Genomic DNA, 15552 nt, shown 5'->3' on the forward strand with positions numbered 1-15552 from the left:
TATATTTCACCATACCTATGGTATGGCTGAAATATAAAAAGCGTATTCCAAACATCTATGAACAGCTGTAATAGCGCCTTTTCTATACCGAAAGCATCAGATTTTATTCGTGCTTGTCGAAAAGACCATTCCCACAAGGCGTTGCCAAAAACCAAATCTTGAAGGAATGCGTTTGCGGAATTTATAGAATACTTAGCAACACGATTTGCCAACACGAAATCAGTGCTATACTAACGACTCCGTCCCTGAGGCGTCAGCAAAAATTATGTTGCCGAAGGGCTTCTCTGACCCGGATAGCTATGCTGTGTCTGAGCAGCAAAACCTGTTGAACGACATACCCTCGAGAGCAGGAGTTTGTTAGGGTAGATCATGTGAGGGTAAACATTATGTATTTGCTTGCAAAGGTTACTTTCTAGATTATTCACGAATTCGTTATGACCACAGCAGGGCCGGACCGTGATCATGAAGTTTAGAAGGTTGTTGCCTGTCGCCGTAATTTCTGTGGCTGTTTCTGGGTTCCTGATATACCATACACAGGTAAGCAAACCGGTAGGACACCAGGTATACGAACTTCTGTTACAACATCGTGTGCTATTTGTGTTACTTGCATTGCAATCTATTGTTAGTCTTCTTTATTTTCTTAATGGAAATACTCTGATCTATAATAGAAAAAGTGGGATCTTTCGTCTTCCACTGTCTTCGAAAAAGGAGTCGAACCCAATAACCCAGGATCTAGAGTTAGCTTTTACTAGTTTTAGACTAGAGTAGACACTTGTGTTATTGTATTTTACACTGTTTGAATCTATGTTACCTGCAATTAGCCCACGGGCAAGAATTTGCAATAAACTTGATATATAATCTTGAATATTTTATGTCTGTAGACACTGGGCTTAAATACTAGCTTGACAGAGTTGAACTTGGTTATCCAGTTGTCTGAAATTTAGTAAATGAATAACATCAGAGCATTCGTCATTATGTCATGTTTTTAAATGCTGCAATAGAAAAATCACATTCTTGGACTGCAATTAAACAAAAGGCAAAATACTGAATAAATAAGTAAGTATGTATTAGGACAGGGCCTTCCTTGATCATATGATGTTATTACAACTCACTCACTCATATCAAAATACTTCTCAGAAATGACAGGTGTTAATCTTAAATCCAGGTCAACACTGATGCCAGACGGAAACTCGTAGAAGACAAACGTTCCTTGGATGCCCGCCAGTGGTAAGTATTAGGGGTCCTGTCTTACTACGACTTTTGTATCTGTGTAATTACACATACACGTATATTAGCCAATAGAGCATAAACGTACAAAAAAGGTTACCAGTAATCATACATGGCATTATTAAGGCTTTGTAAAAAAGCAGCTTCGATGAACTATTGAGATTGGGAATGAAACTTGATTGTTAAACCTTAAACTGCCAGAGTTTCAGCCCTATAAAATTCTATCAGTGCCAGGGTTGGCCACTGACCTTCAGAAAGAACCCCCGAACAAGGCTGAAGTCCCATAACTTCCGGGGTCCGTGCGCTACGCGCGCACAAAGCTGCTACTTCGGGGGAATACGCTATCCTGGATATATCCGGGCGCGGCACACAGGACATGTATATGTGTGCCGCATATAATAACAAGGAAAGTAGTAATATAAGCGTGTTCATGGCCCCAACTGCTCATGCGCAGGTCAAAGGTCAAGGTCTCTTAGACATAAACAAAACACGTCTGGGCATTGTTATGCAAACCGACCGAAGGAGGCCATAACGTTATGTATCTGGACATGTATGTTAATGCATGGTCGAGACACGGACTCTTCTTTCACTGCATGATTAGTTGGATCCGTGAACATGCTTATAACTAGGACAGCCCAAGGCTGCCTATTGTCTCATCGTCAATCAAGTCATATGTTCTGTACTCTTTACAGGGGTTCAGCTCACACTGAAGGTAACACCAGACAACAGGAAAATAAAGTGACGGCCGGCAGCGCTTGCAGTCCGGAAAGAAAATTCGTATTCATCAAAACCCACAAAACTGGGAGCTGCACTGCTGTAAACATTTTACAGCGATATGTCCTCCACCACAACCTGGCGGTACTCAGTCCGATAGGCGGCTGGGTCCTCGCCTGGCCCTTCCCTCCGGCCGAGGAGGATTACGTCCATACTCCAGACGAAAAGGTAAACATTACCACATTCCTTTCGTTCGTTTGTTCGTTCGTCCGTCCGTCCGTCCGTTCGTCCGTTCGTTCGTTCGTTCGTTCGATCGATCGATCATTCGGTCGATCAATCGATCGTTCGTTCGTTCGTTTGTTTGATAACTCGTTCGTTCATTCGATAATTCGTTCGTTTGTTCGTTCTATATTGTTCGTTCAATCATTCCGTGGTTCGTTCGTTCGATCGATCGATCATTCCTTCGTTCCTTCAGACTCTTGTGCCTAGTGACGCACAAGATTCTAAGCAGGATACAATATTACCGCGAGAGGCTTCTAGACATTCCCCTACACTTTTCTTGCAAGGGTCTTTCGTTCATTCATTCATTTATTTATTCTTTCTTTAATTCATTCAGTATGACGTCCTGATTAACCACATGGTATACAATAAGACATGGCTGCGGACCAAGTTTCCACCTGACACAGCCTACATATGTAAGTATCTATATATTTCTAGAAAGAGAGAAGAAAATATTACATGCAGAGATTAACGATTATTATAGTAATACGATTTTTGTATAGAAATACATGATATCTAGATCATTTCTATTAGTCTAGTTTACCACGTGCGATGGTGCGGTGTGAGTGGTTCAAAACCTACAGTCCCTTGGCCGCACTTGGGGCAATTACTGTCGTATTGAGGTCACCTGAGTGGCGCCGAATGGCAGCTCGCTCCAGACCCTTGCGATTGAGCCCCGCCTATTGTAAGCTCCTCGCAATTCAGCCCCTGACTGCAAAGAGTGAATAGTCGCCCCACCCAATAATAATGATAATAATAATGATAATGAATCTATATTTCTGTGTATTAAAGTTCATTTTTTTCCCTTTTTATCCATTAGACCACGTGTTGTCATTTCTACATTTAGCTTATGTATATACAGATTGCTATGCAATGTACTTGTTACAATTGTTGCGCAATAACGTTTTCTTCTTCTCCTCATGTAGCTATCATACGCGAGCCGAGCAGCCATCTTAAGTCGGCCATGTTTTACTATTACCTTCCCCAACTGCTGAAGATCACGTCTAAGAACCCCGTACAGACGTTTCTGCAGGACCCTTGGAAGTACAAGGACCTGTCTGAGGCTTACTTTGACTTCTGTCACGTGACCTGGGACGGCACGAGGAACCATCAGGCGTTCGATCTGGGCTATCCCACTAAAGCAGCTGAGGACCTGGTAAGTCTGCACTGGCCACTAATGTAACAAGGTCACACAATAGGGGGACCAAAATCGACCTTGACCTTTATCTTCCCAACCACTAACCTCACAATGAAGGTCATTACAATCCATTCAGGGGTCCGCAAGATATACTGCGTGACCACAAAATTTCCGGAGACACGAACTTACCCCCGGCCAAATGAAAAAAAAAAAAATGGGCCAAAATGTTATGTGGGTTTTTTTCTACGAAGTCTGACGGCCCATGCTCTTTATCGTCACTATATTACATTTATGTGCCCAGGAGCCACTATTCATATAGGCTATTTAAGACTTGAAAAAGACATTCTGGATAAAGTACAACAAAAAATTGGACCCAAATTTCGACTTATCGACTCCAGTTTTTGTAGGACAAATCTTAGATAGATTAGACAGTGCTGGGTGTAGACTTACAGATTTTGGACTAGAAAAAAACTACATTTTGGTCAATTTTCCGGGGCCTGTGCACACCCCTTATTTGGAGTGGTGAGTCCCTGACTTGCAGATTTTGACAAAAAAACTACATTTTGGTCAATTTTTCGGGGCTTGTGCACACCCCTTATTTGGAGTAGTGAGTTCCTAACTAGCGTCAAAGTTATTTATGAAATGTTCATACGTTTGTTTGATCATTGCAAGGAACACGCTCGTAGATACATCAGCGATCTAGAAGCGGACTTCACGTTAGTCTTGCTGCTAGAACACCTGGACGAGTCGCTGGTTCTCCTGCGGCGGCTGATGTGCTGGGACCTGCGAGAGGTGCTGTACGATGCGTCGCCCAAGAACAGCCGAAATTATGGGTGGGTAATAGATAGCCAAATGCTAGGGTCACATTTGGAAATCATGTATTATAGCTATATAAAAAAATTAGGGTCCGTTTGTTCTTAAGTTCTCCGCGAGGAAAAGGCGAACCTTTACATTGTAGTATATGACATGTATTAGTCATTGTAAACGTAGTAAGATATCATCTTCTTATATCACTGTGATTGTACTTAACCTTTACCAGACTGACTACGTTGGCTATTACAGGGAGAATATTTTGTCAGGGGAGTTTTGCTACCAGAGGAGTTGGTCGGCCGGAGAGGAAACATGACCCTAAGCGTGGACTGACGCCAATTTCCCGATAGTTTGCCGAATTCCTATCCTCGTACCCACGTAGAACGGCCTAGTTGAGGCTAGTACTTCAGAATCTGCGTTATCATCATAACCTGCACATAGCTTATGAGAGCATAAATGTACAGCAAAGGTAGATCATTTATTCAGCCACTAGACGCATATTCCTGGCCTTATCACCTATCCACTCCAGGTATAAATCGTACGTCCCCACCGCCGCGGAACTCGCCAACCTCCGCCAATGGAAGGCCGTGGATTACTTACTGTATGACACGTTCAACGCCTCCTTGTGGAGGAAGATTGCAGCACAGGTAAGGAAGATAGATATAGTTCACAGGCCTCTCGGAGCACATGTAAGAGAAATGCTTCATCAGTTCGATAGGGGACGAAAATTGAAATCCATAACTTTGGGGACGGTAGGGTCGGTTTTGGCTCCGACCTGGTACCTTGGTACTGCAGCATAACCTTTGTATTTGTTTCTTTTTGTCCCGGACAAGCAAGCTATGGTCTTGATTTTTTTCCGTAGCAGATACTTTTTGATGACAGGATGAAGTGGTGTAGGTTTGGGCCCTCTAGCTACGTGTTCAGGAACTGCAGGGGCGTTTTTCTTAAAATCCTTCTGTTTCTGCAGGGCCCTGACTTCCACGAGGAGCTCCGTTATTTCAAAGACCTGAAGGATCGAGTCAGCAGGTTCTGCCGTGGACGCCAGGAGGGCAGAGCCGACATGATCGTGACGGCGTCACGATGGAACCCGCGGTTCGTAGTGGATGCCGACTACTGTCATGGCCTAAAGGCGTCGGTACGTACGTTGTATACTGTAACGCTATTCCACCTTTGTCTGCGGGGTAACCTATAACCCCTGTGTTTAAAACAGAGTATTCATATGGGGATAATAAGTCGACGGACGATGGTTTGGTTTCGAACTGCGAAATTGAAAATGTGACAATTTGATATTGAAAATATTGTAGTTTGAAAAGTCCGTCGACTTCTTATCCCAAAATACCATGTTTTTGAGAACACAGGTTACCCCGCGGACAAAGTTGAACTTACATGTTGACATTTTGTCACCATTTGTATCTGATGATTACTTGAAATGTAGCAGCAGGAACCTTGTGATGCTCGACTACATCATGTAGCAAGTGGCAGGACAGAGTTGGTCATCATATATATATATATGAATGTGTTTGAGTAAGAATATACAGATCAGTGGTTTGTTAGGTTAGACTATGTAAAGGTAAAAGTTTTCTATCCCAATATCTTCACAGGCAGCAGAACTTTTCTCAACTATACGAAAACGCCTGCCGGAGAAAATGGACCACGACCGAACGCTCCGCAGGATCAGCGTGAATATGCACGCCATCGTGCGGGGGCAGCCCACTTTCAAGTACAACAGCCAGGCCCGCAGACACAAGAACTAGAACTACGCGATCTCATTCATTCAGACACTTCAGTGGCACACAGGGCAGCAAGTTTCCATGCCGTTGATGTAGTAGGGTATAACAATTTTACAGGAAATAGTTGCTAATACACACGTGCTCGAGGCACCTCAGCGAACACGGCATCCCCTCGTGACCACTGCTTTGCCTATTGAAACAGTGAAGTCAACCTTGCCTAAGCTTAATGTTTCTGACTTAGGAAAAAGAGATACATTTATCGCTATGGGCCGCTCTTCATCTTCATGATGGTAACATCAGGCTCTGTGAACTTGATTTAAACTTGAAAAGACGGGTACAGAGGTCTGCGAAAGAGGATAGCATGAGATTACAAAACGTATTTATGGCCTCCGTCTAGAAATCTTGTTCTATGTACTGTTTGACCCAGAATGTATAACGATTTAGATCTTGTAACGATTTAGATCTTGTAACGCGTGTTTTAGTGTTTCATGTCAATGGACATTATAGCATTATAACGTGACTTAGAGATTTTCATTTTAATGTCGTGAATCTCATGAATTAGAGAATGAAGAACTTGAAATCACAAATATTTCCGAACATTATCCCGCCATTTGTTGCCCCCTGACCTCACTAAAAACTGAAAACAGTGTGGTGATTACAAATGGTCATGACGCAAGTACATTAGAACACATTTGGATAAATATAACAGGCACAAACCCAGTGCAAACCTCTCAACTGAACATTTCTAAACGGTGTTTTATGTGTACTGTTTTTCCTAAGCCCTTGAAAGCTCTTAGATCCCCGTGCGATAAAAGATAAGAACAACATATTTACAACTTAAAGAGCCGAGTGGAAGTCTATTGAAGCGTCTCAATGGAGTTGACCCCTCGCGTAGGGGTCATTGCTACAGTAAAGTATCGGGTTGAAACTCGAGCGTTCTCACTACAACCGCGCAGGCAATGGATACGGCTCGCCTTTTGTCTGTCTTTTACCTCCGCATTCGGGCGTTACGAGCTCGTTTTACACGCTGTAGTTTTCTCAACACAATACAATAAAGAGGGACAACAACAAAATATGAGTCACGTACGTTTTAAGATTCCTAAAGTGCAAATTATTAACGCATGGGTTACTTGTTGTTCATCTTGTAGTGCCTTCTAGTACATTATAGGTCAGTAAGTTGCTTGCTGTTTCAGTAGCAGGGTATATTTTGCACTTGCAATTGCAAACATAATGCAATATTTTATCTACATAATGCAATGAGAAGTTACAGCGAGAAAATATGATTTCTCTTACGTATACGTTTTAAGACGTAGATTAATCGGAATAATTACTAATTCACCGAACCATATTCATGATGAATATGTGTCTAATGTTATAGCTATGAAACATGTTGTCCTATATATTAAAAATAATCAAAACATAAAGTTTGGGAAATCAACCACCACTTATTACTACATATTCGTCATCTTAGATGTAACGAAATAGTCATGTAGGGGTCCGAAAATGCTTAACTTCAACAGTTTTTAACATTAAACGCACATGCGATGCTCAACTCAGGCCTAATGGGGTAAATGTGGGTGGTTCTCTTGTTTTGTTCGGTTCCTTTTGTTCCTGAATAATACCTGTAGAAAGTTATAGGACGCCATGTTCCGTTTAGCCACCGTTTAAGTGACTTAGTACTTTAATTTTAAGAAAATGAGTCCATTTTAGAATTCTTTAGAACAACGTTGTAAAACAACCAGTACACTAATTGAGAGCAACCCCAGTTTTGAAGATTTATAGTCTTGAAATATGGCACAGTGTTAAACATAAAGAGTGGGTATCGAGTAACAACGACTTGGCACATACAGGGATAGCAACGGAGACCGGATTCTAACAAAATTAACGTAGAATCTACTTCTTGGTACTTCGATCGTTCTTTTATCAGTCAAGTAATTAGATTTAGACATAAATGACAACTACGGAAGTGTAACTTCACTATTATGGACAACGTTGTCGTCGTGACTTATGTATAATTACATTAGATATACCCCTAATTGCATATTCTGCGAATGAAAAAGAATTTAGAAATATTCTGGAAATTCGTGCTCTGAAAGTTGCTTATAATCAGTTCTTAGAACACGAGTATGACTTAAACGAATGCGAGAACACTTACCTATGACCAGAAGTGGTTGGAAGACCGTGGGCGGTCGTCCTTTCAAAGTTGTCTTGAACATGGCTCCTACTAGGCTCCTACTTAAAAACCTTACGAACTTCAGATTAGACTAACAACTACTTCGGAAGTGACAGAAGCTCGTCAACTGTCAAGTTCGTCGAGTTGACATTGTTTACGCGCCGGGTTCTTACGGTTATGGATTTTTCAAACGTAAGCAAGTCGTGCTTTTGTTCCAGACGTTCAGACGTTACATTGTAGCGTCCCTCAGACCAACAGAACGCATGCCCGTAGACTCGTTCGCAGCCCCTCTAGGCGCCTTAATAGCTTTTTTATAATTAGGCTATGAAGCCGAGAGAAAACAGGCATTTTTGGCGTGAGTAAAATTGAGTATCATTACCTTTGCCAAGAAAATTATATTTTTGGAAAGGTTTTCATGTGAGTTTCTAGATGGACAGCGTAACTCGAGAGGGTCTACAGGCCTTCGTAGCCATGGCATGTGCGAATTAGGTTACATTTACATAATCTATGAAATAATGCTACAAAAACCTAATTTGCTATGATAAGACTTTTATACTCTGATTTCTTACCTGGAACCTGTATTTTACTGGTACAAAAATTGAATCAGTGCTCCCTCATAAAGAAAAAAAGAAAACATCGGCATCCTAAAAAGCCTGCGAGGTAGGCTATCACGCCATGACGGTTCAGCATTACTACGATAACAATGAACACGTTAGTCACCCCTAAACCCTATTGTAAAACATCACAACAACGCAACTCTATACGCCTGCAGTACGTGTACTGTACACAGGTTGTCTTCTTGTAAAAATAAAACACTTAAGATCCGCACTCCACTTGTCAATTAAGGGGGGTGTCACACTTTGTAGACGTATATCAAGCCATTATAAATTAAACGTTTTGACACCTTTAGAACCGAGACCACTATTAAGTTTCAGGGCTGTCCGATTTTCTTTTTTTCTTCAAAACAACTTACTGTAAGACATCACATCACAACGCCGCAACTCTATATACCCCGCCCACACGCCCGCCGTAGCTGTACAGTACTGCACACAATTCAAATACTCAATGTTACTAAATCAAATATTGAGGCTGTCATATTTTGTGTTCTTTTAAGCTGTCTCAAATTTGAATAGATTGATAGCACTTAATCTATTTCCATACCAAAAAACATGACTATCCGTCAACACCTTCTTTCATTCTTCTCTTTCAAGGTCTGAAGTAAAACCTACAACGTACAACGGTCACAGTAAGAGCGCAGCACGATCGCCGTCTAGTGGAAAAGAGACCTAGGTGAATGATCGAACATTGTCAACTGCCCCCAACATGGACCGTTAACGGCGAATAAAGCGTTATTGTCGTCAGTAATGTTTTTCGTCACAGTTTTAAGCTTTTCAGGCTTTTGCGACAATGTTTTGACACGTAACAAAATGTAGACGGTCCACGTGCGCTCTTTTGTTCTGTTTCACAGCCTTAGTCTGACTGATAGTTAGGAGAAATGCATGACGTACTCAGAACCGTGTATAAGACCAGTACCATGATAATTACAGAAAAATTACAAAGCTTTGATATTCCAGTAACCAGCAATATGAGTATTGTGACCACTTGTCGGACTTTTTACGGTACTAATTGGAAACCTTTGATTATGTACCTTACCATTTGTACATGTCACGGTACATTATATACGTTGTACAGCAGTCCACTAGGCTATTCCATTGTAATCGGTACAAGTAGTCAGATTTAACTTCTGGTATTTGTTCGTAGTCCTTCATGATTTTATGATGTCCAGTAAAGTTATCGTTACCTGTAGGTCAAAGTTTAGCTTGTTATAAATAGTTTGTGACAAGATTGTTACAAAATCGTCCTCTAGAGCGGTCCTTGAACCCATGTCAATAGTAGGAAAGGGCAACTATAAATTATGCTACAGGTCAGACATCTAACACACACAACAATTTGGTGAAACTGTAGACTGAATTCTTGATTGTTGATTGTTTACTCTGAAAAAAATTACTTGCTATCTGTTAACAAGAGTGAATTCTACGCCATTTTCTAACAGTTAAAACAGTAAAACAACATACTATCAGTGCGACCGCTAGGCCGTATCAAATTGTTTACGTACAGTATATGAGAACAGTATATGAGTCCCTGAAATAGTGCATCGTTGACTTTTCTTATCTACTATTACACCAGCATCCTGTGACACCTGTGAGTTCCCAGGCTATACAGACAATGATATTACACCGTATGTTCTATTTGCGTGGTATGCAAATATAACTATACTGATATAAAAGGTATCTGAACGCTTGTCGGGGTACATTAAGTTGTCTGTAGGAGATTTTCTGTTGGACGGTAGCTCCTGCCTCTTTTGTGGTACAAGATGAAGGTTAGCTTTTTTATTACGTTGTAAAATGATTTCTGTTACTCACATGTGTATTTTGTAAAAAGTTATTCTCCTGTGTGTTATGTTGTTTAGTATTAGTTATGTAAATGATAATTGACCACAGAAGGGGAAACTACCATGTATCTTGTCAAGGGATGTCTTTGTAACTCAACTGGACGGAATTGATCTCCTGGCTCCAGATAGTTCGCAACTGGTGTCCTGGGAAGGGCATCTCGGTTGGGGTTGCATGCGTCTTTCGGAAGGGACGTAACTAGTTATATGTACTACAATATGTAGATTGTAATGAGGACGTAATTCGGGTACGTTCCATACTAAATAAAACCTATTGGAACCATTGAAGGCATTTGCTGCCCAGCTCCTGGTGAGCTACAAACCCCTCCCTGTCAAAATATTCCCTGCTACTGAAACGACAAGGAAAATTGCCGACCAATTTCCCACTACTAGGTAGTACAAAGATATGAACAAAAATTCGCAAGCTAATTGTGGCTTTTGGAACCTCTAACTCGAAGGGACTTGCCGCCCTACTACTCCTGGTGAGCTATAGCGACACCTCTCTGTACAAATAAACCCTGCTACTGAAACAGCAAGGATGCTGGCTGCCCACTTTTAGGCAGTACAAAGATCTGAGCAAAGATTTGCAAGCTAATTGTGGCTTTTGATACACTCCCGAAACTCTAAGGGCATCTCAGCTGGGTCTGCACCCGTCTTTCGGAATGGACTAGCTCGTTAAGATCTTGAGTGGCATAAGGCAGTAACATAAGTTGGGAAAGGCAGATGAGTAAATTGGCCACGCTTTTTACTCTTCTGCCGGCTAAACTCTTACCCAGCTTATGTCACTGTCTTATGCCACGCAAGATCTGCTTGGAGATTAGCTAGTTACACGAACTGTAATGTGTATACTTTTATGTGGCCCACGCTGTACACCTGCTGCATTAAGGACGTAATTCGGGTACTTTCCTTACTAAATAAAACCTATTGGAACCATTGAAGGCGCCTGCCGCCCTGCTCCTGGTGAGCTACCAACCCCTCCCTGTCAAAATATGCCCTGCAACTGAAACAGCAAGGAAATTTGCCGACCAATTTCTCACTACTAGGCAGTACAACTACAAAGATCTGTACAAAAATTCGAAAACTAATTGTGCCTTTTGGAACCTCTAACTCGAAGGGACTTGCCGCCCTACTCCTGGTGAGCTAGCGACACCTCTCTGTAAAAATAAGCCCTGCTACTGAAACAGTACTCTCCAAGCAGAGGTTAGGCTCCGGCTGTTTTTTTAGTCGTTTCTATCGGGCTTTCTATTTTTCATTTTATCCTGCTGTGTCCAAACGTTTGGCTGTTGTACTGCAAGACAAATGACAAAATAGCTCAATAAAAACGACTAAAAAAGCGATTAAAAAATAGCCGGAGCCTAACCTCTGCTTGGAGAGGACTGAAACAGCAAAGATACTGGCTACCCACTTTTAGGCAGTACAAAGATCTGAGCAAAGATTTGTAAGCTAATTGTGGCTTTTGATAAACTCCCGAAACTCGAAGGGACTTGCCGCCCTACTCCTGACGGTTCTGCCGGCCCTGGCCGCCGCCCACTCCTGGACTTTGATATATATGCTTTTATGTGGTGAACGGTGTAAGAACCTGTTGTAATTGGAACCGTTGAAGGGACTTGCCGCCCTTCTCCTGACGGTTCTGCCGGCCCTGGTCGCCGCCCACTCCTGGATCACCTGTACGGACTACCTGGAGATGAATGGAGACTACTGGGACCACACGCTGTGCCGGGCCTTCCCGAGGTCCGCTTCGAGGTAAGGAGTTCTTTCCTTTTCCATCCGGCCAAGGAGGTTGTGTTTCGGGTACCGTTTGTCCTTTTGAGTGTTGTTAGCACGGATCGCTTTAATGTTATTCAATAGTTGATCCTTCCAATTTCTCCATTCATTCATTCATTCATTCGATTTTTCTTTCTTTCTTTCTCTCTCTCTCTTTCTTGCTTTCATTCTTTATGCCATCGTTTTCCATTTAAAAAAGTTTGTTTTCATCTATCCTATCATTCATTCATTTCCTTCTGTGGTTACAGTATGGTTCCCCGCACGGCGCAGTTTGGGTCGCACAATTCGTACTCGTACTTCCCCAGTCCCGGGCCCGTGTGTCACTCATTCATTCATTCATTCGTTCATTTATTCATTTATTCCCGCCCTTCCCAGGATGGTTCCCCGCACGGGGCAGTTCGGTTCCCACGACACGTACTCGTACTTCCCGAGTCCCGGCGCCGTGTGCCGCACTCACTCACTCACTTACTCACTTACTCATTCATTCATTCACTCACTCACTCACTCACTCACTCACTCACTCACTCACTCACTCACTCACTCACTCACTCACTCACCCATTCATTCATTCATTCATTCATCCATCCATCCATTCATTCATTCCCGCCCATTCCAGGATGGTTCCCCGCACGGGGCAGTTCGGGTCCCAGGACACGTACTCGTACTTCCCGAGCCCCGGGGCCGTGTGCCGCACTCACTCACTCACTTACTCACTTACTCATTCATTCATTCACTCACTCACTCACTCACTCACTCACTCACTCACTCACTCACTCACTCACCCATTCATTCATTCATTCATTCATCCATCCATCCATTCATTCATTCCCGCCCATTCCAGGATGGTTCCCCGCACGGGGCAGTTCGGATCCCAGGACACGTACTCGTACTTCCCGGATCCCGGGGCCGTGTGCAGAACCTCCCGGAACGACGCAACGGAGTACACCGCCGACCACCCCATGGCCACGTACTACCAGGGACAGACTGTCATCCTCACACATCCAACCAAGGTACAATGCAGATATGTTCGCAGTGGTTCTGTGTTCGCGGTTTTCGCGGTGCCAGCTTCACCGCGAACTTAAAACCACCGCGAACAATTTTCCATTATAGTATGTGACAGCCTACAGAACAGAATAGATGGACACATGGGTGGATACATGCATGCATGAATAAATGAATGGGTGGATAGATGAATGGATAGATGGATGGATGAATTAATTAATTGAATGATCTTACTGCGAAGTCAGCTATTCTCAAGAAAGCCTAATTCTTATCTAATAAAACGGCAAGTCGTGCGTGTGAATTTTACAGGTGGAAGAATGCAAATAGTGTAATAACTGGAGGAAGGCCGACCTTTGCCTAATGTTTTGTTTGCCAAGATTGCGGGCATCGACTGATCAATATTGGAGCACACGTTTGCACTATTAAACTACACGTCATAGCATATGTTTCGGAGAATCGTTCTTTCTTGCTGTTGCTGCTGCTGCTACGCTGTGACAATATGACTCTAAACACAGATCCAAAGTATCTGTCCATTTCACGTACTAGACAAAAAGAGCATACAACGCTCAAATGAATATGAGTGTCTCTTGCAACGTCATTACCGTATTTTCCTCTCCAATAGAACCACGTTGCAGACGTCCAGTGCACCAACAAGTACATCCCTGACAACGGGAACTGGATAGACGTGGGACCGGTGAACGGTGCCTCCGACCCCGCCATGTTTGACGGGCCGGAATGGACCCAGATCGCCGACATGGGGAAAGCGCCAGTCGGTACGACTTACACTTGTTTTCCGGAAAAATAAAACGCATGGACATAAAGAAATGAAACAGTCGTTAAGACTACGATTTCTACGTCTTTTCTGGAAAAATAAAACGCATAAACATAAACAAATGAATAGTCGTTAAGACTAAGATTTGTAGGTCTTTTATGGAAGAGTAAAACACAAAGACATGAAAAAATTAAAACAGTAGTTTAGACTAAGACCTCTACGTCTTTTCTGGCAAAATGAAATCTGTAGACTTACTATACTCTGGGAAAGCTTGGCTCTACCAGACTCCATATGTCGCTAAAACAGAATAGAAAGTGGTAATTTAAACTGAGCAATAGCGATAGCAGGGTTAGCTGTCCATAAAAGTACCTCCATTGGTTACAATTGTACTTCTATGGCGGACTAACTCATCTGGCACATTATGAAGTCTATTTTGACAACTTCTGCTAATTTTTCCAGCGATCGACGGAGTCTGGTACAGAAGGCAGCCTCTGTATGATTGTGAAATTGACAATTTATGCTTAGCTTTCATAGCACAAAACAATTACATTATTTGCACGCGAAATCTGCGATTAAACAGTTACGTTATTTGCATTCGAAAATCTTAACAAAATGATTGTGTTCTTTTGGAATAACTTTTACTATTTATTGCCCTTTTGATCGATTTATGTTCCACGCATGCGCTGTCGCGATCTCCAGGCTATGAGATCCCGGATGCAGTGACGTCAACCTACCCGAAGCCGGGCTTCCAGAACGCGCCGAAGTTCTGCGAGAATATGGACAAGGCTATGGGGACATACAACTTCACCATTCCATCAAACCTCACTCCAGGTAAGTCACATATTTTCTAATTATTACCTCCTGAAAAAAATGGAGGTATTGTTTTGGTTGTGCTTGTGAGACAGGTCTCTGGGGACCTACAACTTCACCATTCCATCAAACCTCACTCCAGGTAAGTCACATATTTTATAATTATTACCTCCTGAAGAATGGAGTTACTGTTTTGGTTGTGCCTGTGAGAATATGGACAAGTCTCTGGGGACCTACAACTTCACAATCCCGTCCAACCTCACTCTCGGTAAATCTCATCTTTTCTAATTATTACCTTCATGAAAAATGGAGGTATTGTTTTGCTTGTGCCTGTGAGAACATGGATAGTCTCTTGGCACCTACAACTTTACAGTTTGCACTAACCTTATTCCAGGTAACATTTTCTCAACATTGCTAAGAATAAGGCCATGTTGATTTGCTTATATGGATGACATCCTCTGGGAACCCCAAAATTGATGCGAGCGTGCGAATAAAGAAAAAGTTGCCTTCAGTATAAAATATAAGTGGTCAGGAAGGCTGATAAGCAAACAAACGATGTGGCGGCTTTGAAAGGTGTCCTTTGACACCTGTTTCGCCATACCCTCCATTGTCATTGTATGTGGAGAATCAAAATAATAAATAAAATGAGCCAACCCAAGTATATGTTAGCATGAAAGTTCATCT

General features: G+C 42.4%; 2 protein-coding genes across 2 annotated transcripts in view; both read left to right on the top strand.

Moving 5' to 3' along the window:
- Positions 1 to 366: 366 nt before the first annotated feature.
- On the top strand, positions 367 to 5922 carry LOC118422351 (galactose-3-O-sulfotransferase 2-like). The gene is made up of 9 exons (XM_035829870.1): positions 367 to 537; positions 1166 to 1227; positions 1920 to 2169; positions 2558 to 2636; positions 3147 to 3376; positions 4031 to 4218; positions 4698 to 4815; positions 5136 to 5303; positions 5770 to 5922. The coding sequence occupies exons 1-9, from the start codon at positions 463 to 465 to the stop codon at positions 5920 to 5922; spliced, it is 1323 nt and encodes a 440-aa protein (XP_035685763.1). The 5' UTR covers positions 367 to 462.
- A 4447-nt stretch (positions 5923 to 10369) lies between these two features.
- The window catches only part of LOC118422352, an 11325-nt gene continuing 6142 nt past the window's right edge, over positions 10370 to 15552 (top strand). Inside the window, exons 1-5 of the mRNA XM_035829871.1 lie at positions 10370 to 10451; positions 12124 to 12263; positions 13126 to 13294; positions 13909 to 14059; positions 14758 to 14889. Of these exons, the coding sequence (XP_035685764.1) occupies positions 10446 to 10451; positions 12124 to 12263; positions 13126 to 13294; positions 13909 to 14059; positions 14758 to 14889 (598 nt within the window). The 5' untranslated portion in view covers positions 10370 to 10445. The remainder of the gene's footprint in view (positions 10452 to 12123; positions 12264 to 13125; positions 13295 to 13908; positions 14060 to 14757; positions 14890 to 15552) is intronic.

The sequence above is a fragment of the Branchiostoma floridae genome, chromosome 9 (genome assembly GCF_000003815.2).
Source record: "Branchiostoma floridae strain S238N-H82 chromosome 9, Bfl_VNyyK, whole genome shotgun sequence".
Lineage (NCBI taxonomy): Eukaryota > Metazoa > Chordata > Leptocardii > Amphioxiformes > Branchiostomatidae > Branchiostoma > Branchiostoma floridae.